General features: G+C 43.4%; 1 protein-coding gene across 3 annotated transcripts in view; it reads left to right on the top strand.

The window, feature by feature from the left end:
• The window catches only part of MANSC1 (MANSC domain containing 1), a 26,092-nt gene extending 2,852 nt beyond the window's left edge, over positions 1-23,240 (top strand). The window contains exons 1-5 of one of the 3 annotated variants that reach the window (XM_023643137.2): positions 5,596-6,312; positions 8,984-9,108; positions 10,136-10,456; positions 14,085-14,225; positions 21,546-23,240. In XM_023643137.2, the coding sequence (XP_023498905.1) occupies positions 10,234-10,456; positions 14,085-14,225; positions 21,546-22,483 (1,302 nt within the window). In that variant the 5' untranslated portion in view covers positions 5,596-6,312; positions 8,984-9,108; positions 10,136-10,233 and the 3' untranslated portion in view covers positions 22,484-23,240. Of the gene's footprint in view, positions 1-5,537; positions 6,313-8,983; positions 9,109-10,135; positions 10,457-14,084; positions 14,226-21,545 lie in introns of those variants that run through there. The other 2 variants (XM_023643136.2, XM_070269919.1) reach the window with 2 other exon arrangements.

Here is a 23,240-nt window from a genome sequence, read left to right as displayed (position 1 = left end):
GTAGAGGCCAGTGACAGGGGTATGCAGGTGCACAGCTGGAGGGGCTAGCCGCAGGTGAGTGTAGTGGTGCTGCAAGCCAGTGACAGAAGACAGGGCCTGATCCAGGCCTGCAAGCAGCTGTGGGGGCCTTGGCTGTCAGTGTGCTCTCTGTGGCTGCACAGTCTCCCCCTGAGCATGTGCACTGCAGTGGAGGCTGGTTATGGGTATCGGGTAGGAGGCATGCAAGTACGTAGCTTAAGGGGCTAGCCTCAAGCATGCACACGTGATGGAGATCAGCCATGGGGGTCTAGGCTGGCGTATTGCACTTTCACAGCCGCGGAGGCCTGCCAGTGTGGTTCCTGGGCTCCAGTTGGGCATGGCATGGAGCAGGCAGGGACTCACAGGTGGCCAGTGTCAGTGAATGTAAATGCTTGTGAGGCAAAATCTAGTGAAATATGCAAGGGGTCTGTGGTAGTTGTGCTAGCTGTTGGTGTCTTCAGTGGTAAAAGCTGCTGGGTTTGGCTGCAGAGCAGGTGACTATAAACTGCAATCGCTTCCATTGCATGGCTGCTATGGTTAGCTCCTGCTTTTCTTCTTCGCTCCTAGCTATCTCTCTCTATATCTTTACGTCTCAGATTTGCCAGTCTGGGTGGAGTGAAACTGAAGCAGGACTTTCATGAGGCATCCTGAAAGGCTGGGGAAGCTGGTCACTCTCCCAGCTCTTCCTTTCCTGGTGGGAGGAACGCTTTCTAGTTGGGAAGTTCCCTCCTGGTGCTGAGCAGTGCTGGCTTGAGGGAGGAGATAATGCAGGCAAAATGAAGCTGTCTTCCTCCTCCTCATATGCAGTTATTCTCAGAGTTTTTTCCTACTGTGTTGCTGTAGTTTCTTAAGTGGACTCCAGAGCAATCTCTGAGCTGTTTTTGTTTTTGTTTTGTCTAATTGTTAATCTTTGTGTGTTGGGGACAGAGGAGGGGGTGGTGCATGGAAACTGAAGTCTCCTACGTTGCCCTTTTTTTTCGCTGAATGGATAAATGAAATATGGTATATCCATATAGTAGAATATTATTTGTCTCCCCCCAAAAGTAACAAAATACTAATACACATTACAACATGGATAAACCTTGAAAACATTATGCTATGTGAAAAGAGCCTGTCACAAAACACCATATATTGTAGATTCCATGTATGTGAAATGTGCAGAAGAGGCACTATAGAGACAAAAATAGATTAATGGTTGCCTAAAGCTGAGGAGGAGGGGACTGGAGGGGAAATGGGGAGTGAGCATTAAAGGGTGAGGGGGTTTCTTTCTGGGGGTGATGAAAATGTTCTAAAATTTATTGTGGTAATGGTTGTACAACTCTGTGAATATATTAAAAACCACTGAATTGATCACTCTAAATAGGTGAATTGTATGGTATGTGCATTATATCTCGGTAAAGCTGTTATTCGGAACAAGGATATCAGAAGATAAAATGCCTTCATTCAGTGACTCAGCGTTTAGTGGTAGCCTGTAATGTACCAGGCACTTGCTAGAGGCAACAAGACCCGGTCCGTATCCCTAAGACGCTTGCAGTCTGGTGGCAAGAAAATTAAGTGGGCATTTATAATACAAGGATTCTGCTGGAGGAGCTTTAGAGGTAGGAGATATTTGGGACTGATGCCATTTAGCACCTTTAAAATCACTTCCAGATGAACAGCAACCTATGTGGCCTGTATGCCCAATAACTAACGATCGAACAGCCTTTCCAGTTTATAAAGAACTTTCATATATATTGGCCCCGAATGACCTACCTATAAACTAGGTAACAATTTCCTAATTTTACATAGAGGTTAAGGATTTTATTCTTCATCACACAGCTAATGAGTAATAAAACCAGGGCTTAAGTTTTTAAAAGTTCATTATGCCTCTATCCACTCCAGACTAGCTGCTTCTCCCATATCTTTATATTGCCTGGCACTCCATCCATCCAGTCTCCCACGCCAGAAATCGGCTTACCCTTACCACCACATCCAACCACTCACCAAGTCTGAAGAGCCTCTCTCTTTAATTTCTCTTCCATCTCCATGCCCCACTCAGAGCCCCCTCACTTATTCCATTTCTTGGAAGACAGGCCTCTGGCCTCACCTTCATCAATCCATCTACATGTGGCTGGCATAGAGAATTTTCTGGAATATTAATCAGGTCTCTGGACCTTTTACTGCCCTATTAAATCCTTAAATAACTCCCCATGGCTTCAGGATAAAGTTTAAAATTCAGCATATGAGAACCTTCTTGCTCTAACCCCAGCCCCTCTCTCTGCTCCTGTATGTACACAGGCAACCTCTGTGCCAGTCAGGATGAAATTCCCTGAATAGTCATGCTGTTTTCTCTGTCTGGAATAATCAGCTTTTTTCTCTCCATCTAGCTAACTGAACTTCATTTTTCAAGACTTAGCTTATGGTTGAAAACTCATGTCCACACAAAAACCTAAACACAGGGAGCCAGCCCCGTGGCCGAGTGGTTAAGTTTGCACGCTCTGCTTCAGTGGCCCAGGGTTTCGCTGGTTCAAATCCTGGGCGTGGACATGGCATGGCTCAACAAGCCATGCTGAGGCAGCATCCCACATGCCACAACTAGAGGGACCCACAACTGAAAATATACAACTATGTACCGGGGGGGCTTTGGGGAGAAAAAGGAAAAATAAAATCTTAAAAAAAAAAAAAAAACTATGGGGCTGGCCCCGTGGCCGAGTGGTTAAGTTCGCGCGCTCCGCTGCAGGCGGCCCAGTGTTTCGTTGGTTCGAATCCTGGGCGTGGACATGGCACTGCTCGTCAGACCACGCTGAGGCAGCGTCCCACATGCCACAACTAGAAGGACCCACAACGAAGAATATACAACTATGTACCGGGGGGCTTTGGGGAGAAAAAGGAACAAATAAAATCTTTAAAAAAAAAAAAAAACAACTAAACACAGTTGTTTATAGCTGCTTTATTTATAATTTCCAAAACTTGGAAGCAACCAAGATGTCCTTCAGTATGTGAGTGGATAAACAAACTCTGGTACATCTAGACAATGGAATATTATTCAACACTAAAAAGAAAAGAGCAATCAAGCCATGAAAAGACATGGAGGAGACTTAAATGTTTATTACTAAGTCGAAAGAAGCCAGTCTGAAAAGGCTACATACTGTGTGATTCTAATTATATGACATTCTGGAAAAGGCAAAACTATGGAGATAATAAAAAGATCAGTGGTTGCTGGGGGTTGGGGTGAGGGGGAGGGATGAACAAGCTGAGCATGGAGGATTTTTAGAGCAAAGAAAATACTTTGTATGATACTATAATGATGGATACATGTCATTATCCATTTGTACAAACCCATGGAATGTACAGCACCAAGTGGTCCCAAGGGTAAACTATGGACTTTGGGTGTTTATGATGTGTCCATGTAGGTTCATCCTTGGTAAAAAAAATGTACCTCCCTGGTTGGGGATACTGATAACGAGGAAGACTCTGCATGTGTTGGGGCAGAGGGTATATGGGAAATCTCTGTGCCTTCTTCTCAATTTTACTGTGGCCCTAAAACTGCTCTAAAAAAATAAAGTCTTTAAAAAAAAAAGGATTGAGCTTACGCACTTCCTCCCAAAAGTCTGGATTATATGTCCCTCTTCTGAGCTTCCTTAGGTAGCATCTTCTATCATAACGATTATGCTTTACACAACAATTGATTTATTTGTCTGTCTCCCCTATTTAACTATAAGCATCTTGAAGGTAGGTCCCATGTCTTATTGATCTTTAATTTCCCCTGCAGGTGTTTAGTACATGTTTTTTTGAATAAAATACTTTTTAAAAAACCTGCCTCCACATAAATGGGACTTCTAAGGATCAGGAGAAGAAGATCAAGAATCTCTGGGGCCAGCCCCCGTGGCATAATGGTTAAGTTCAGCATGCTCTGCTTCATGGGTTCAGATCCCAGGTGTGGACCTACACCACTGGTCACTCATGCTGTGGTGGCAACCCACATACAAAATAGTGGAGGATTGGCACAGATGTTAGGTCAGAGCTAATCTTCCTCAAGCAAAAGAGGAGGAAGATTGGCAGCAGACGTTGGCTCAGGGTGAATCTTCCTCAGCAAAAAAAAAAAAAAAAAAAAAGTCTCTTCAGGAGATGAGGTGACAATGGATGTACTTTCTAATTTAAACACCTAGTTTATATCAATAGAAAAGAGAGGTCACATCTCTTTATATCAATAGAAAAGAGAAGTCACATTCAAAGAATTCAAAGAATGTGACTTCTCTATACCCCTGGACCCTCAAGTATATCATCTGCTGAGATCAAAATGTACTGTGTACATCAGTCTCTTATTGCAACAGGAAAATCACTCCAATGGGAAATCACTGTGGAATTTCCCTGTCTTTGGTAACTCTTTAAAACCAAGTTTTGGCAACATTAGTGTAATTCAAGAGTAGGTCATCCTCTGGATACAGCTGGTAGAGTTAGTTTCACACAATGGACCATTGTTCACAGGCATTCTCTGTCAACATGTGCTTCCTGTAGCTATTGGTTAAAACTAGGATGTAGCTGTTGGCTGTATCAGGCCTAGAAGAATAATCTACCACGGCATGGTGCTTTAGGTCTGAAAGTTCTTCACACCAACCAAGGTGGAGATATTGTTGAAGGTTAGACCACTTGGCAAGTTAAGTGTCAGTGGTTTAGTAATGTTCCATGTGTGTGTGTGTGTGTGTGTGTGTGTGTATGGGGGTGAGGTTGGAGTGAGCAGTGACTTAGAAATACATTTCTACAACCTATGCCCTAGTAGTTCTTTCCCATTCATTCAATCCACAAACGTATTTTAGTTAAATATTTACTCAGTACTTATTACATACCAGGTACTATGCTAACTGTTAGGGATACAATTTTAATAACTATAGCACACACCATTGTTTTCATCATTATTATCCTGTGGAAATTCATAAAGAGAACCTCATTAAATTGGAGTCTGGAGGCCAAGAGGGGAAACTCTCAGCGCCCATGGCAATAGCAGAGTCCAACCGAAGAAGAAAGGCTTCCTCTTCTTGACCAGTGAGAAGCTCAGAGAAATGAGAGACTGGCACAACTCAACCAGTGAAAAGCCATTACACCTCCAACTCTCCGTTTACAATAGCCCTCCCAACTTCCTCTTCTCCTCTATAAAAGAATTTCTTCTCTGCGTGTTGGGGGGTATTTGCAGGTGACTCACCGTGGTTGCAGACCCTGAACTGGGATTCTTTGCTAATCCCAAATCCATTTTTGCTGGAGAAATAACCGGCTGTCTATTCGTTTAAGGTCAATACTCTATACCTATAAAAAGTAAATCCTGCAGAATCCCAAATGTCTTCCCTGAGGCTTGATTTGCACGTAACACTTAACTCAAGAGTAGCCATCTCTGAGGACCCTCCGTGCCCCCGATGATCGAAATAGGATTCTCCTAACTATGACCCAAGGAGAAAACACTGTAAACTCTTGAACGTGGAAAAACTGCGCTCAGCTGTTGGCTCTGGGCTAGACTAGGACGCAGATGTGAGAGGCAGATTGCACTGTGTACATTTTGGTACTGTCTGACTTTCGTCATGTATATTTGCACGCTCTCTGGCCTTCAGGAAGGAGAAAGCACAGCTGCAGACCCCAGGCAACCGCGAGGGTCTGCCAGCGCGCCCTCGCAGCGCCCACAACCCGGGTGCCCGGCGTGGGTGAGCAGGTTGGGGCTGCAGGGAACGCGGCTTCTGGGCTCAGCGCTGCAGCGGGCGCCCGGAATCACCGCGGGGAGGGGCTCGAGGCTCATGCCTGTGCCCGGAGGACCGCGCTCCAAGTTGCTAGGAAGCAGCTCCGGGTTGCAGTGCAGGAATGTGCCCTTCCCCCAGGCAAACTTTCGGCCGCTGCAACGGAAGCAGGAACTTGCGAAGCACAAAACCTGCCGGGCGCGGCGGAGCTGCGGAGTATCCCCTGCCGCCCTCGCCGAGACCCTGGCCCGGATTCGCCGCTCCTGGCCCGCCACTGCGTTGGAACTGTCCCCGCCCGGGGAGGGCAACCGGGACCCCCGGGGTCCTTTCGCCGCCAGGTAAAGGCGTCTCCGTCCTCTCCTCCAGACCGGCTGCAGGCGGCGTCGCCACCTGCCGAGAGCAGCTCTCCTCCCTTCCCCGGCGAGGCTCCTCCACCCCTCCGGGAGCACGCGAGGGACCAGGCTGGAGCGAAGAAGGGCTGAGCAAGATCTTCGCGGCGCTGCGGCATCCCAGAGGGGATCTCCAGGCAGGCCAGCGGCACCTGCCATAGATGGCACTGGCTCCGCGTCGTCATCAGGAGAGGCAGACTAGTTTAGTGAGCGACATACATTTCCTCAAAGGAAAGGGAAATTTTCCTATTTTTTTCTTGCATGATTTGTCTCCTGTCTCCATTATTGAACCTGCTAATCGTCTAATATTCTATAGGATGTGACATCTTGATAAATTAGGTTAGGTTATGCTGTGAGTAAAATGATTTGCAATATTTGACACCGTTGTGTACACGTACTGTCGTAAGCAGGCGTTAGAGCTCAGGTACTTCCTTTGCCTTCCATCTGTGTCCTTTTTCCTCTGTCTTCAACTTGACTTTGGACCTTTAAGGGCTAACTAATAATGGATTCGAAGAACTAATTTCCCTAATAACTGTTGAGTGTCTTTAATGAGATAAACTCTTCAGTACTTCTCGCAATCCAGGCGCTATAAAGAGGCTGCGTACTGAAAACACAGCTGCTTAGCCCAGCTCCTTACATAGTTCAGGTTTCTTTGCAAGAGCTTGAGGAGAGATGTCAGAATCCATTCAAAGTAAAGTACTGGCCTGGTTTTTCTCTTTTGTTCCTGTTTTGTTTTCTTTAGGGCTAGAAAAGAGACTCCAAAATGTGGCAGGATAAAAAGGTAACCTGTGCCAGGAGTCTTGACCCTGGGGGGTCCATGAATAGCATTCAGAAAGTCTGTGAACTTCGGTGGAAAAGTTTATTGTTTTACTCATCTCTAACTGAATTGTAGCATCTTCTTTAAGAGGCATGTAGGCAAAAGCCATAGTAGTGTTAGAGGTAGCTGCGATTTGCCACCACTAGAAATCACAGATATTTTCATGTCATATTACTTATGGCACATATCTCAAAATACCATTTACATTCAACACTACTTGAAAATTTTGGTAGTTCTGAGACATACCACTCGTTATTTAATAGATTAATAAGGAAGCACATACATCGCACAGTTGTTTTTAACTAAAAATGGGGATAATAATGGGATCTATCTCATTAGAACTCTTAAAGGATTAAGTGACATGATATATGTAAAGTGCTCAGCATAGAGACTGGTGTGTAGGAAAAATCAGTGTTACTTATTATTTTACTGTTTCAAAAGTTGGACCCAACAGCAAGGAAAGTATGAGACTTGTGCTCTATTACCATATAATTTTTTTTTTATTTTTAAACTATTTTGTTGTTTTTTACTAACTAAAGTCTGTTTGCATTAGAGTTCACTCTTGATGTTGCACAGTTCTCTGGGTTTTGACATGTAATGACATATATCCCCATTACAGTATCATATAGAACAGTTTCGCTGCCCTAAAAGCTCTCCTGCGCTCCACCTATGCATTACCCTGCTCCTGCTGGCAACCGCTGATCTTTTTACTGTCAGTCTATTTTAACCTTTTCCAGAATGTCATATAGTTGGAATCATACTTTTCAGACTGGCTTCTTTCACTTAGCAATATGCGATTAAGTTTCCTCTGTGTCTTTTTGTGACTTGATAGCTCATTTCTTTTTATTGCTGAATAATGTTCTATTGTATGGATGGACCACATTTTGCTTATCCATTCGCCTATCGAGGGACATCTTTTTGCTTCCAGTTTTTGGCAGTTATGAATAAAGTTACTGTAAACATTTGTATGCAGTCTTTTGTTAGTATTTGGTACTGTCAGTTTTTTGGATATCTCGTTTTTGTTTTAATTTTCATTTCCCTGATGACCATAGTGTTGAGCACCTTTTCATATGCTTATTTGTCATCTGTGTATCTTCTTTGGTGAGGTGTCTGTTCACATCTTTTGCCCATTTTTAATTGGGTTGTTTGTTTTCTTATTGTTAAGTTTTAGTTCTTTGTACATTTTGGCTACCAGTCCTTTATTAGAGATGTGTTTTGCAAATATTTTCTCCTAGTCTGTGGCATTTCTTTTCATTCTGTTAACATGTCTTGTGCGGAGCAGAAGTTTTTAATTTTAATGAAATCCAACCTTCAATTTTTTTTCATGGATCATGCTTTTGATGTTGTATCTAAAACATCACCTAATTTAAGGTCACAAAGACTTTCTCCTATGTTATATTCTAGGAGTTTTATAGTTGTGCATTTTCCATTTAAGTCTATGATCCATTTTGAGTTAATTTTTGTGACAGGTGTAAAGTCTGTGTCTAGACTTATTTTTTGCATGTGGATGTTCAGTTGTTCTGGTACCATTTTTGGGAAGACTATCCTTTCTCCATTGAATTACCTTTGCTTCTTTGTCAAAGATCAGATGACTATATTTGGTGGGTCTATTTCTGGGCTTACTGTCCTGTTCCATTGATCTGTTTGTATTTTCACCAATATCACACTGTCTTGATTACTGGAGCTTTATAGTAAGTGTTGAAGTCGGATAGTGTCCGTCCTCAGACTTTATTCTTCTTCGGTATTGTGTTGGCTATTCTGGATCTTTTTGCATTTCCATGCAAATTTTAAAATCAGTTTGTTGAGACCCACGAAATAACCTGCTGCGATTCTGATTGGGATTGCATTGAATCCATAAATCAAGTTAGGAAGAACTGACATCTTAACAATATTGATGAACATGGAATCTCTCTCCATTTCTTTAGATCTTCTTTGACTTCTCTCATCAGAGTTTTGCAGGCTCATTTAAAAATCTACTTTGATAATTATACTTCAATATAGCTGGCTTCCTTTGTAATCCTCTATATTTCATTTTATGCATTTTAAAACACGTCTCTCAGAAGAGATCCTAATCTTCACCAGACTACCAAAGGGTTCAGGAGAAAAAAGAAAAAAAGATTAAAGAAGCAGTAATTCTGCTCTAGGCTGTCATTCAGTGAACGATTTGTATTCCGGAAATGTGGAGGTGAGAGGGCGAGGAGAGTTTCTGGTATTACCTTGACAGTTTAACATTTATTTTTATTTTTCCTAGAAGAACCAGCTTACCAGTGGAGTTGGCGTTATACATGGGGTGACTTTTGTGTTTTTAGGAATGTCAAAAAGGAACACCTGCCTCCAAACTTTCCTTCAACAGAGTCACAGTATTCCCCCTGCTGACCAGCAAATTCCCAGAATTAGATTTTTAGAGTTACCTGCCTCTGGTTTGATACTTAAAGAGAGGCAGCAACAAAAAAGGCAGCCTCAGTTGCCTCATGTATGAAATAAAGAAAATAATGGCTTTTTCGCAGAGCTGGTATAAAGATTAAATAGGATAATATGTGTAAATTTCTTAGAACATTTCCTACCACCAAGTAGGTGGTTTAAAAACGCTAATTGTTACTACTGAGGAAGAAAATATGCCCGGTCCTGTTGTCACTGCTTCATCAGGGTCTCAAGATTTTGCGTCCTCTCCCTTCTGACTGGGAGAGGCAAGAAGAAGAGGGATTCCAGAACTCAGAGCATGCCTTCTGTTTATACCTCTTCCTTCACAGACACTTACCAGCTTTTAAGCATTGATGGGATGGTATATGTGTTTGCACTTACTAGTTCTTTAACAAGTTTTTAATGAAAGGTTGTCTCAAATCTATTAAAAATTGAAATGAATAAAAAATACTTGTTTATTTCTGTCCTGCTATAAATTGTGAGTCATTTACGTTGACTTGAAGACAATGAAATGTATCTTCCTTAGATTTGTTAAAAGAAACAAAACTTGCGTCTGGCCCCGTGGCTTAGTGGTTGAGTTCTACATACTCTGCTTTAGTGGCCTGGGTTCATGGGTATGGATCCCGGGCGTGGACCTACACCACTCATCAGCCATGCTGTGGCGGCAACCCACATACAAAATAGAGGACGACTGGCACAGATGTTAGCTCAGGGCTAATGTTCCTCACCAAAAAATAAAATAAAGAAAGAAAAAAACAAAACTCATTGATGATTTTCTATTTTTGTTCTAGAGAGAAATTCCATCATCTGTGCAATCTTCTTGAGGCAAACTAAGACCAGAGGGAGGTTTATCCTTGACCTTTGAAGGCTGACTACGCTGGAATTTAAAATGTTCTTCAGGAAAGAATGGAGCTCAACTTACACTTTTGTAATAATTTGTTTCTTGACACTGAGGCTGGCCGCCAGTCAGAATTGCTCCACCAAGAGTCTAGAAGATGTTGTCATTGACATCAAGTCATCTCTTTCTAAGGGAATCAGAGGCAATGAGCCCATATACACATTAACTCAGGAAGACTGCATTAATTCTTGCTGTTCAACGAAAAGCATATCAGGTAAATAATAGTCGTGTGGCAACCCTTTATTCCATGTGTTTTGTGACATAAGTAGCTGGTCAATGTGGCTAAATAGTTTATCCTAGTGATTCTTAATGGGGTGGAATGGTGGGTGACACAATTACTGGAGGAATGTTCCACAAATGTGCCCTCCCCCTCCCCTAAGCTGATGAGTGTGTGCACACATCACTCAGGTGTTTGGGTAGAAAAAATGTTGAGTACCACCAGTGTTGTGTTCTAACAGGCATCTAAGGTATTGAAAACAAAATCCTATTTAAATGCTTAGCTGCCGTCATCATAGAGTTTTGGAATACAGTGTAATATTACAAAGAACATTTAAACAGGGAAAGGGAGTTGAGGCAAGAAGTAAAATTCTTAACTCATCCCATAGGAAAATCAGCATTTGATTTTTAAGCGGAAGCCCCAAACCTCCATTTTGTCTCCCTTTCCTGGATCTGGTGGCATAAAGTGAGTCTGGAAGCCACCGGCCATTAATTACAGCTTCCACGACTCCAAGGGGTCTGGGAATTCATTTAGCCTGACCCATTCCCATGACAGGGAAGGAAACTGAGGCCCACAGGTTTGAACACGGCTTTGCACATTTCAGGCTCCAAACCCATGACCTGAAAAGAGAAGTATATAAGTGAAACAATGGTTGTTTTTCAGTTGTTTATGACCCTGTCCTAATTCCCTGAATGAAAAAACCCCACTAAATTCATTGGGCATCTAATGCCTTGCTAGGTGCTGGAGATGAAACAATGACTAAGACGGACGAGGCCTTGCCATCGGAGCCTAGAAAAGCTAGTGAATGTTGGACTAGTGATTCTTATTAACCAAGCAAATCATATGTTTTCTCTTAGATCTTTACTTCCTTTTCTTTCTATAATGGTTGTAGTATGATAAGAAAGGAAGGGAAGAAAGAAGGAACGAGGAAAGGAAGGAAGGAAGGAATAGATATATATTTGGTCTTTGTCCCTGATTCCTGGCACAGAATTCCTAAAACTCTGAATTTCCAGAGCATAGGAGCTTCTTTTGTTATTCATAATGAACCCCTTTCAACCATACTTGAGTTTATGCTAATGAAGGAATTCTTGGTGGGGCCCTAGACAGCTTCAGGATGGGTGCTGGTCACCAGAAGGACCAAACCTTGATTAGAAGCTTAGACCTTTCGGCCCCCTACTCCCCTACCTCCAGGTAAGGGAAAGGGGCTAGAGATTGAATTCAATCACCAATGGCCAATGATCTAATCAATTATGTCTATATAATAAAACCTATATAAAAACCCCCCAAACAATGGGTTCTGGGAGTTTCCAAGTTGGTGAACACCTCTGTGTGCTGGGAGGATGGTGCACGCCTGCTCCACAGGGAAGGGAGCTCCTGTGCTAAAGACCCTTCCCGACCTCACCCTGGGTACCTCTTCATCTGGCTGTTCACGTGTATCTTTCATAACAAACTATAATTGTAAGTATAGCATTCTCCTGAGTTCTGACAGTAGTTCTGGCAAATTATTGAACTTGGGGTGGGGGATTGTGGGAACGTGAATTTGTAGTTAAGTACTCACACTTCTGAATTTGTGACAGCAGTGTGAGTAATCTGGGGACCTGATACTTGTGACTGGCATCTGAAGTGAGGGCAGTCTTATGGAACTGAGCCCTTAAACCTATGGAATCTGACACTACCTCTAGGTAGTTAGTGTTAGAATCAAATTGAGCTGTAGCTCACCCAGTTGGTGTCAGAGAATCAGAGAACTGGAGAATGAGCGTGGAAAAGACACGACGTATTTGGTGTCAGGAGGCAGAAACCCTTCAATGGTCTTCTCAAGTTGAGCAGTGTACTTTTGGACACTCTTTGTAGAAGGGATTTGTGAAAATTACAAAGATTTCATTTAAATTTCTAGTTTTTCTTTAAATGTTGATATCAACATTTATGTGAAATAGACACTTCACCTGCAAACAGGACTGAAGGCCGTGTGGGTATTTCTTGGCAACACAGGAAACCTTGCCATTCTCTTCAATTCCATGTTGCATGTTTAGTGAGAAATGAGGGTTTGCTGCTTTATTCTATGCACAAAAGTACTGTTATTGCTCTGGGCAGAGGTAATTGTGGTCTCAGTTAATGGATCTGACTTTTTCCTCACTTATGGAGCCATGGTTTTTAACTGTGTGGGGTTCAAAAAACACTTCGATAATTTGTTTATAGCCGTAGGCTCTAGAAAAATACCTATGAATACAAAGGACACAAAATTCTGCATACAACTTGGGGGACTTATGGACCCTTCCCTTTACCCAAGTGCCCCCCAAAAATGGTATTGCAGAATTATCCCATTGCTGAGAAGGCTAACCTAGAGAACCTTTCTTGTTACCTGGGTAATGGAGAGAGAACATGATAAAACCTCTGCAGAAGCTAGCTAAGTCTTATTTCCCGTCAAGGGAGCCAAGGTTGATCCCTAACCATTGCTTGACTTGAAGAAGTGATGGTGACACTTGGCAGACCATGTGGGTTTTCCCCCCTGGTTTAATTGAGGTATATTTGGTCCATAGCATTGTGTAAGTTTAAGATACACAGTGGTGATGATTCGATACATCTATATATTGTGAAATGGTTATCACAATAAGGTTAGTCAACACATAGTTACTTCTTGGGTGTGTGTGTGGTGAGAAAGAGCATGTGTTTTAATAATTAGGCTGTAGGCCTCTTAACCTTCAACCTGACCGGGGATATACTGATCCCTCAGGGGTCACAGGCCAAGATGTGAGACAGCACCAGATGGAGGCCAAGATGAATAGAGAGAGTAATTTCTACTGGACATCAGAGGAAGAGAAAAAGAGGCCAGAAATGAAAGTTAAGAGTAAAAAGTAAGGAAAGAAAGAAAACAGAAAAGGAAAAATGATAAGGAAGAGCAGAAATGTGAAGAAAGAATCAAAAGAAGAATGGTACTAATAAAAATAAAAAATAGACTTTGCATTTCATACAGTACTCAGATCCGATATGGAAGGAGGCATGATATGAATGATGCTGAATTTACTGACTCCACCCAAGAAAGCCAGACTCCTGGCTTCGTAGGTGTCCAAAATGCCTTCAGGATACAAGACATACATGGAATCATTAGGGTTAGAGCCGTTTCTTAAGACCCAACTCAGTTGTGAGTTGTGTAAAGACTGCAAAGTCAGGATTTCTATGTATACTTTGATAGATATTTTTGCAAACGGAAGGCTTATTTCTAAAAAATTAAATGTACCATTAAAAATTGGTTCTGGGGCTGGCCCGGTGGCATAATGGTTGTTCGCGCGGGGCAGAACTAGCATGGCTTGTCAGGCCACGCTGTGGCAGGATCCCACATAAAGTGGAGGAAGGCTGGCACAGATGTTAGCTCAGGGCCAGTCTTCCTCACACACACACACACACAAATTGGTTTTACCAAAATTACCTTACTTCAGATTTTTAAAACCAATATCTTTAAAAATTGCTTTAAGGACTAAACTAAGGAAAAGGAAATGATTCAGCGGTCAGCAAGCAAGTGAACAGAGGTGTTTGTTCGGGACGCCAGAATAAATGAAGTTCTTCCTGCTGGCCTTACTCTTAAGAAAATCCTATTTCGAAATAATGCTTATGAAACCTTTCATTGCAGGGGACAAGGTGTGTAACTTGATGATCTTCGACACTCGAAAAACAGCCAGACAACCCAATTGCTACCTATTTTACTGTCCCAGTGAGGAAGCCTGTCCACTGAAACCAGCAAAGGGACTGATGACTTACAGGATAATTAGAGGTAATAAAAACTTTGCTCCTTTTCTTTTGTGACTGGAATTATTTAAGGATCTGGTTCACGTGAAATATTTTCTATGAAAGAGTTGAAATAAAACTACCAAAGGCGGGGCCACAAAACAGAGAGGCACACCAGAAAAATCTCATTTAAAATTCAATTTATTAATCCAGTCATTTTTCCAATGAAAGACCTTTGAATGACAGTATTTTGTTTGTTTCAGTTTTGTTTTTACCTTCCTAAGATAAAAGACACACAGACCTTTTGTCGAAACATTTGGAAACACCCTTTTAGAACAATGACAGCGACATTGAAATAAGTGCACAGGTCTCTTGTTTTGTAAGGGGTAAGACCCACGTGAAGATATAAAATTTCAGTATGTTTGTCATTATTCCAATTATTTTATAATCACACTATCTGAAATTAAACTCACTGTATTTGATTGTCCAGACCTGGAAGGAAGTTCATTCAAGAAGTGTTTTTTGTGTGTCTGCCTTGTGCCAAATCTGTGCAAGGCGTTGGAAATACAGTCTCCATGCTCGGAACTTACAGACTTGTTCAGAATTCAGAAAATACACAAACAATCATATAATTATTTGTCTATGTCTTGGTGAGATTTTGGCTTGTTAATTTTTCAGAATGAAATGCTTTCAGTATCAAATTTCCTTGTATTTGTTTTAGAAAGTTTTTGTCATTATACCCTTGGCTATTAATAATATCCTGTTTGTTCATTTATTCAATAAACAACAAATATTATTTAGCATCCCCCAGCCCAGCACTTTTTGTGTACCAAGAATACAAAGATACAATACTGAATGTGAAAAACAAGGTTCTTGCTTCTGGAACTTATGTTTTAGGAGAGCGAGAGAATAACCCAAATAAATAGATAATCAGGAAGATATAGTCACAAATGCTATGGAGATAGCTGAGCTAAGACAGTGTAATAGATAATCACTGGGTGGCCCCTCTTGATCAGGTGATCAGAGGAAGCATCTGAAGAAGTAACCCCGTAAACTGAGATCCGAACAGTAGGGAGCCAGATGTGAGAAGGCCGTGGGAAGTTGTTTCAGGCCAAGGAAATAGCCTGTTCCAATACCCTAAGGCAGAATGGTTTTAGAGTGTTTGAAGAACAAACTCCCAGCTGGTTGACTCATAGTGAACCATGTCAAGAGTGATATGCAAGAACGAAGACAAGGGGGGAGGTGACATACAGCTTTCTAGGCCAGGCAGGGAGGTGTTATTTTAGGTGTGTAATGGGAAGCCGATGGAAGTTTTTAAGCAGGCATGTAGCCTGGTGTTTTAAAGGTGATTTCTCAAAGCTCACTGGGACTGTTCTATTGGGAACGGACAATGACGCAGCAGCAAGAGGGGATGTGGGAAGACGGGTAGGAGGTGGGAGTGAGATGCAAGTGAAAGGCCATGGCATTGTGGACCAGGCAGGTGGTAGAGGAGACGGAGAGAAGTAAACATACGGGCTGTTGCAGAGGTAGAGTGGACGGGACTTGGTGACGGCGTGGCTGTGGGGGACGGGGAAAAGAGGAGCATTGGAACTGAGTCCTGGTTCTGGGCTTGAGCCTCTAGACGGATGGTGGCACCGTCTGCTGAGCTGGGCAAGATTAGAGAACTGCTTTCAGGGCTGGGAGGAGGAGCAATCAAGGCTTCTCTCTGGACTGTATTACTCGCGAGGACCTTTGGGGTGTGATATTGCCCAGGGCGCCTGGGCACTGGCTCTGCTCTGTCCCCTGGGTGAGGCTGTGTCTGAGTTTTGTTCATGAACCGGGAAAACCTGATGGATAAACATCCCCTTAAACAAGAGCATAAAGCCCAAATTACTTGTGTGAATTCTTCCTAAGCAGTGATGTAAGCCTGAGGATACAAGGACTGGCACATAAGGTACAAAGTTTCAGTTTTTCAAGATGAAAAAGTTCTGGAGATGGATGATAGTGATGGTTACACAACAATGTAAATGTACTCAGTGCCTCTGAACTGATACTAAAAAAGGGTGAAAGTGGTAAATCCTTATGTGTATTTTACCACGATTTTAAAAAACAATTTTTTTAGAGAGCCTGTGGCACAGAACAAATCAGGCTTCTCAGGACACTCAAGACCTTACCTTGCCTGGAGAGGGTCTGGTGTCCTCTTGCCTTTTCAGGGCTTCAGCAGCCAGAGTGGCTGCCCTGATCGCTGTGGCTCCTTCACTTCCACTGCCTGTATGTATGTAATCTTGGCTAAAAACACTGGGGACCTGTGATGTGGTGTGGCTGCGGCTTCTTTCTGTTCATCTTTGATCACCTGGAACATTGCAGAGCCCGTTAGATAGCCGGAGTGGGGATGGGGGCAGCATCCAGCAGGAAATGGACATCCCAGTCTGAGTGTCCAGACCGGTCAGGGCTCCAGACACTGATTGGAGCATTTGTTCTTGAACTTCAGGAGCTCCCAGCATGCGGAGGTCGGGCCTTCATGTTTCACCTCTATGATCCCTCCTCACTACCTCTTCTTCGTTCCGTCCTTTCTTCCACTATCAGTGTGTGTATTCTCCACGTCTATCATCTATTTCACAATTAAAGCAGAATAGTCAAGAAATTGTAGGTAATTTAATCCAGTAATTCTACTTCCATAAAACCTATACCAAAGAAACAACACCGAAACAAGAAAAAGCTATTGGTGTGAAGCTGTTTATTGTATAATTTTATAACAATAAAAATCTAGAGGGGGCTGGCCACATGGCCGAGTGGTTAAAGTTCTGTGTGCTCCACTTTGGTGGCTTGGGTTCATGCGTTCAGATCTGGCACGGACCTGCTCCACTCGTCAGCCATGCTGTGGAGGCATGCCACACACAAAATAGAGGAAGATTGGGATGAATGTTAGCTCAGAGCTGATCTTCCTCAAGAAAAAAAAAAGAGGAAGATTGGCAATGAATGTTAGCTCAGGGCAAATCTTCCTCACCAAAAGAAAGAAGACTAGAAGCAGCATAAATGTGCAATTCCCAGAAAATAGTTGGGTGTAAAATTTGATGGAACTTGAGGGAATACGACGCAGGTATTAAAGAAATAAGTTTGAGGAATAGAAATAAACCATATTTCACCTAAATTTCTAGTGAACAGCATCCGGTTATTTTTCAGTTACATGAAAAGAATGTTTAGGGGGCCAGCCCTGTGGCCAAGTGGTTAAGTTCAGGCGCTCCGCTTCAGCAGCCCAGGGTTTCGCCAGTTCGGATCCTGGGAGCAGACATGGCACCGCTCATCAAGCCATGCTGAGGCAGCATCCCACATGCCACAACTAGAAGGACCCACAGCTAAAAATACACAACTTTGTACCGGGGGGCTTTGGAGAGAAAAAGGAAAAATAAAATCTTTAAAAAAAAAGAGAATGTTTAACTTTAAGGTATACAGAAATGTTAATAGTAGCTGGGACATAATGTTGGAAATTATAGTTCAATTTGTTTTATAATTTTCATAATACTTCTATAATGTGGTTGCTTTTGTAATGCATGTATAAAGGAAGGAGTGTGTGGTGAAGGTTCTCTCCAATAGAAGTGGGAGAAAAGGGAACTTGGCAGGTGCATAAACCTAATTTTAAGATCAAGTGTGAAGGTAATAAGTGGACTTAGAATCCAACAGTTCCTGTGGCGGCCACCAGGGGGCGCCATCAGCCCAGAGCAGGTTGGTTGATATCTAGTGATAAAGCGGCACCAAGCCTGTACATGGTGTGCAGCAGACTATTTATATCTACAGGATGTTTACAAATTGTGTTTGTAATTCTATTTATGAATCTGCCCATGTTGCTGGACTGAGACTACGCCATGAAAATAAATGATCTGCCTCCTATTTAGAGTGAAATTAAATAGATATCTGTTGGGTGGTTTGTTTCCAGGTGAACTCTATTTCCTATAAATGATTGACTAATATTTACAGACTGAAAGTTTGAAAGATGATAGTGTACTCTGTTCTTCTAGAACATCATTGCAGCTTGGCATTATTTATTTATTTTTTTGCAGCTTTGTGGTGTGTCATTTCTACCAAGGATTAGAATCGGGGAATTCAGACATAGAATCAGTAGGGAGTCTGTTTGCTCAGCTGGTTTCCAAATAATAATAGTCAGTCCCTAAGTTTTTTATTTAATGAAATCACTTGAAAATAAAATTCAAAAGAGGGGTTGAGGGCACAAGGCTGTTTCCCGGTCCCCTCTGTGTCTCATTTCTTTGTGACCCGGAGCAAGCACCCCACCCTGATGGCAAACACCAGTGGTGAGGTCAGTGGAGCAGGTGTGGAGGATCCGTGCGCGGTTCCAAGATCTTTGCCAGTAGAGGAATCTGCTCAAGAAATGGGACTGGCCCAGCTTTGTGTGAGCTTGCATTCTTGAGAAAGAAAATAGCTGTTTTGGTCATTCTTGTCAATGGCTTTATTTAAGTTCTGAGTTCACACATATTACAGAGCATTTTCTTAAATAGTGTTTTTTTTAAAAACTTTAAAATGAAATATGTTGAGTCCTGCTCTCTTTTTAAATATCTGATACTACCTAAAAATATAGGTGTTGTTGGGGCCGGCCCGGTGGCACAGCGGTTAAGTGCGCACGTTCTACTTCGGCGGCCCGGGGTTCTCCGGTCTGGATCCCGGGTGTGGACATGGCACCGCTTGGCACACCATGCTGTGGTAGGCGTCCCACATATAAAGTAGAGGAAGATGGGCATGGATGTTAGCTCAGGGCCAGTCTTCCTCAGCAAAAAGAGGAGTATTGGCAGCTCAGGGCTAATCTTCCTCAAAAAAATAAATAAAATAAAAAAAAAATAGGTGCCATTTATCTCGTGGTGATGCTAGGTCTATGAACGTGAATTCACCTGCAGCAGAAACTCTTCAGTGTTGTTTGGCATTGGTGATGGTAAGAGGAATTTCAGGCACCCAGATTCTATTTTGGGGTAGAGTACTACATCCTAGAGCAGGTATCTGCAAATTTTTTTTGTCAAGGGCCAAATAATAAGTATTTTAAGCTTCTCGGGCCAGGATTTTAGGCTTCGTGGGCCATATGCAATCTATCCTGCGTACTCCACCTCTGCCCTTAGAGTGGGAGGTGGCCATAGACAATATGTAAACACATGAGTGTGGTTGTGCGCCAATAAAACTTTATTTATTTGTGGACACTGAAATTTGAATTTCATATAATTTTCATGTGTCACAAAATATTATTCTTTTTGATTTTTTCCAACCATTTGAAAACACAGAAACCATTCTTAGCTTCCAAGCCATCCAGAGAGGTGACAGGCCAGATTTGGCCCTCAGGCCATAAGTTGCTGACCCCTGTGGTAGATGGATTAAGAGTGACAGTTCTGAAGGAGCTCGCAGAGGTGTGAGGCTTAGAGAGTCGTCGGAGATACTGCAGGTCTGAAGTTGCCTCTGGATCGTTTGTTAGCAGAGAGAAGAGTAAGGGCCAGTTTAGAAACTGGCACTGAGGGGAGCTGAAGAAGAAAAGGGAAAGAGAAGAGGGGAGAATGAGCCAGTTGATGCGAAGAAAGTCCTTTGCTTCCTTGCTTGGGTTTTCTGCAGCTCTGAAGAGAAATGATTAGCCAGGGAGCAGAACAATACAGAGCAATTCCAATGATCATTCGCTGCACCTGATTGCTTTAACAAGCCTTTCCGGTTTGAGCTGTGGTTTACCAGCTGTGGTGTGTGTGACTAAGACCAAAATTCTCAACTTTCTCGCCCATGAGGAGGATCTGAGGCCTGTTTCTCCTCAGCAGGAGTTGGGACTGTGTGATTTTCTGCTCTTTATTTCAGCAGTGTGGCCATTGTGATTTCAAATATTGGTCCTGTCGTCCTCAGATCCTCACACCCTAAGACATTGCCTCTAGAATTTTAATTCTTTTTTTTCTTTTTTTACTGAGGAAGATTTGCCCTGAGCTAACATTTGCTGCCAATCTTCCTCTTTTTGTATGTGAGCCACCACCACAGCATGGCCACTGACAGACAAGTAGTGTAGGTCTGTGCCTGGGAACTGAACCTGGGCCACTGAAGCAGAGCGCATCAAACTTAACCACTAGGCCACTGAGGCTGGCCCTAAAATTTTAATTTGTTTTTTAAAGATTGGCACCTGAGCTAACATCTGTTGCCAGTTTTCTGTTTCTTCTTCTTCTTCTTCTCCTCCCCAAAACCCCTCATACATACCTGCATAGTCCAGTTGCAGGTCCCTCCAGTTGTGCCATGTAGGACGCCACCTCAGCGTGGCTTGGCGAGCGGCACTAGGTCTGCACCCAGGATCCGAACTTGCGAAACCCTAGGCCTCTGAAGCAGAGCACGCCAACTCACCACTTGGCCACGGAGCCAGCCCCTAAAATGTTAATTTTTGAAAGTCAAAATTAGGGCCAGCCCTGTGGCCGAGTGGTTAAGTTTGTACGCTCTGCTTTGGCGGCCCAGGGTTTCGCCAGTTCGAATCGTGGGTGCGGACATGGCACCGCTCATCAGGCCATGCTGAGGCGGTGTCCCACATGCCACAACTAGAAGGACCCACAACTAAAATATACAACTATGTACCCGGGGGGTTTTGAGGAGAAAAAGGAAAAATAAAAAATCTTAAAAAAAAAAAGACAGTCAGTCAAAATTAAATATCCCGGATTGCCTTCCTCCCCTGAGCATGGTGCTGAAGCCTGTGTTTTGACTGAAATGTCATCAGCCGTCTCCTGCTGCTTTGGCCTCTGCCCGCAAAGACCAGATCCTCCAGTGCCCTCCGCCTGCTCCTCCCTGTCGAAGGCAGATCACTGGGATTCCGCCTCCTCTCCTCGTTGTCCCATGGCCTCCATGCACCTTTCTTGCCTGTGCCCGCTCTCCCCGTCCCCACCGTGACATCTCTCCTAGTGACTACTTGCTTCCCACTTATCATGGCAGTACCAGCTGGCACAGCCCGCAGGTGCTCGCGCCTCACACCGGCATTCTCCCTGACAGTCTTCATCCTGCCACATCACCATGGCCCAGCCTTTTTCCCTGGCCTTGGCCCCTTTAGCATCTCCATCTTCCTAAACCTCTTGCTGCCCGTGCTGAGCCCCTCTTAGTGTCTCTGCTCCTCCCACCTCTGCCTTAATTTTCCTGGTCCTCCTCCACACATCTCTTTCCTCCTGTCCCATTGCTCTAGAAATAAACCACAGCATCTGGTGGAGAGGCAGCGTCATCAGGTTCTGATTTAGCAATCTGTATTTTTCCATTTTGCACAAGTTTCAGTGAAATGTCAAGTATCAACAGTTTGGGGACTTATGGAACAAGCTGATACGTTTGACTTTTTTTTAACCTACCTCAGCATGGAAATATTTAAGTCTCCCTTTTATTTCCTTTACATTTTCAGATTTCCCGTCTTTGGCCCGCACTGATTTGCCAAGCCAAGAGTTAGCCCAAGAAGGTCCTCTCTTCCGTGGCCGGTCTTCACAAGCAGTCACCCCCACGGCCCCTCCTGTGACAGGTGATTCGAAGCCCACTGGTGTCGCGTGGAGAGAGGCATTTTCTCAGAAGTTGGGGTCCTCAGATCACTCAGAGAAACTACTCAAGATGGATCAAGCGGGTCCACCGTTCCCTGTTTATAAAGAAAAAGGCCGTTCTCAGAGTTCACGATTTACCTCAGAACAACAAATAGCTCATGTGTTGCCTGAAAATGTGACAGCATTCCTCACGACAGGGGCCAAGGCTTCCCTCCACGCCATCTCCGCCACTCCGGAGCCCACGCTCCTCCCCGCCGCCAGTGTGCCAGTGACACCTTCTGTGACTTCCCAACCACAGGAGCCCACCTCAGCTCGACCTGTAGCAAGGCTCACATCTCAGCCTCCCACAGTCCTCATTCCTACAATTTTGACACATGCTGTGGTGACACCGCAAGCTGGCCTGACCACAACGGCAGCTCCGATGACCGTCTCTCAGGCACCCACGGCTCTGACGGGCCCACGAGACACGGTGCCCTCTAGAGAAATGTCCACCCCAACTCTGAACACAGAGGCTGCCCATAGCCCTGCCACACCACCTTTGTCCGATGTGGGTTCTTCCACTACGAATGCCACTGCTTCCCAGGGAAATGGGAAGGCCAGTCCAGGTGGTTCTTCCCTGAGCAGTGTTCCCCGAAGTCTACACGGCCTTGCCTTTGAAAAGTGGCTCCTCACTGGGACCCTGCTCTTTGGTGTTCTGTTTCTCGCCATCGGCCTTGTCCTCCTGGGTAGGATGCTCTCCGAGTCCCTCCGCAGGAAACGTTACTCGAGACTCGATTATTTGATCAATGGGATCTATGTTGACATCTAAGGACGAAACTCGATGTCTCTTAATTCGTATAGTTCCTAGTGGGCCAAACACAGTGAGTTTCTGCTGACTCGCTGATCTTAGCAGGATTTTTTGAAGTATTTTGAAGACAGGCCAATGCCCTCTGCCATTTTCTTTTTGCTTGTTTTTTGAGGAGAAGCGGGGAAAGGAAATAAATAGGTAATTTGAGTGATCTGTCTCTAAAATATTATCTGAAAACAAGCTCCCCCCAAAGTAATAAAGTATAATTGCCATATAAATTGGAAAATGACTGGCTTTTTGCAAGGAAAACTGGGTAAGACTTCTAGGCTCCGGTTCGTTAATATTTCTGGTTCCAGATAAAGTCAACTGTTTATGATATTAATTCTCATAGATTTACTTTCCTTTTTATATGAATTCCAATAAAACTTATTCCAGATGTATTTCCTTCCAATTAAATATTTGAATAAATCTTTTGTTACTCAGTAATGTTCTTGTAAGTGACACATCCAGCTGGATAACTTTCAGTTTATTCCCACCAGCAAAATGATTAAATGGTGAAAATATGTGTTCTAAGTTAAAATGATAAAAACCCCCCGCCCCCCTTTTCCCATCAATGAGCAAAGAGATTCCTTTGGGAGAATTCTAGCAGACAATTAGCCTACATGGAGTCGATGATAAGTCAGTTCTGATAAATGGCCAAATCTACTTGGGGTCTGTTCTGGTTCACTATTCCCCCGCACCCCCCCGCAAAAGTAATAAAGGCATTTTCTAAACTTTA

The sequence above is a fragment of the Equus caballus genome, chromosome 6, assembly GCF_041296265.1.
Source record: "Equus caballus isolate H_3958 breed thoroughbred chromosome 6, TB-T2T, whole genome shotgun sequence".
NCBI lineage: Eukaryota > Metazoa > Chordata > Mammalia > Perissodactyla > Equidae > Equus > Equus caballus.
The sequence above is the reverse complement of the archived record's forward strand: the minus strand, read 5'-3'. Positions and strand labels throughout refer to the sequence as shown.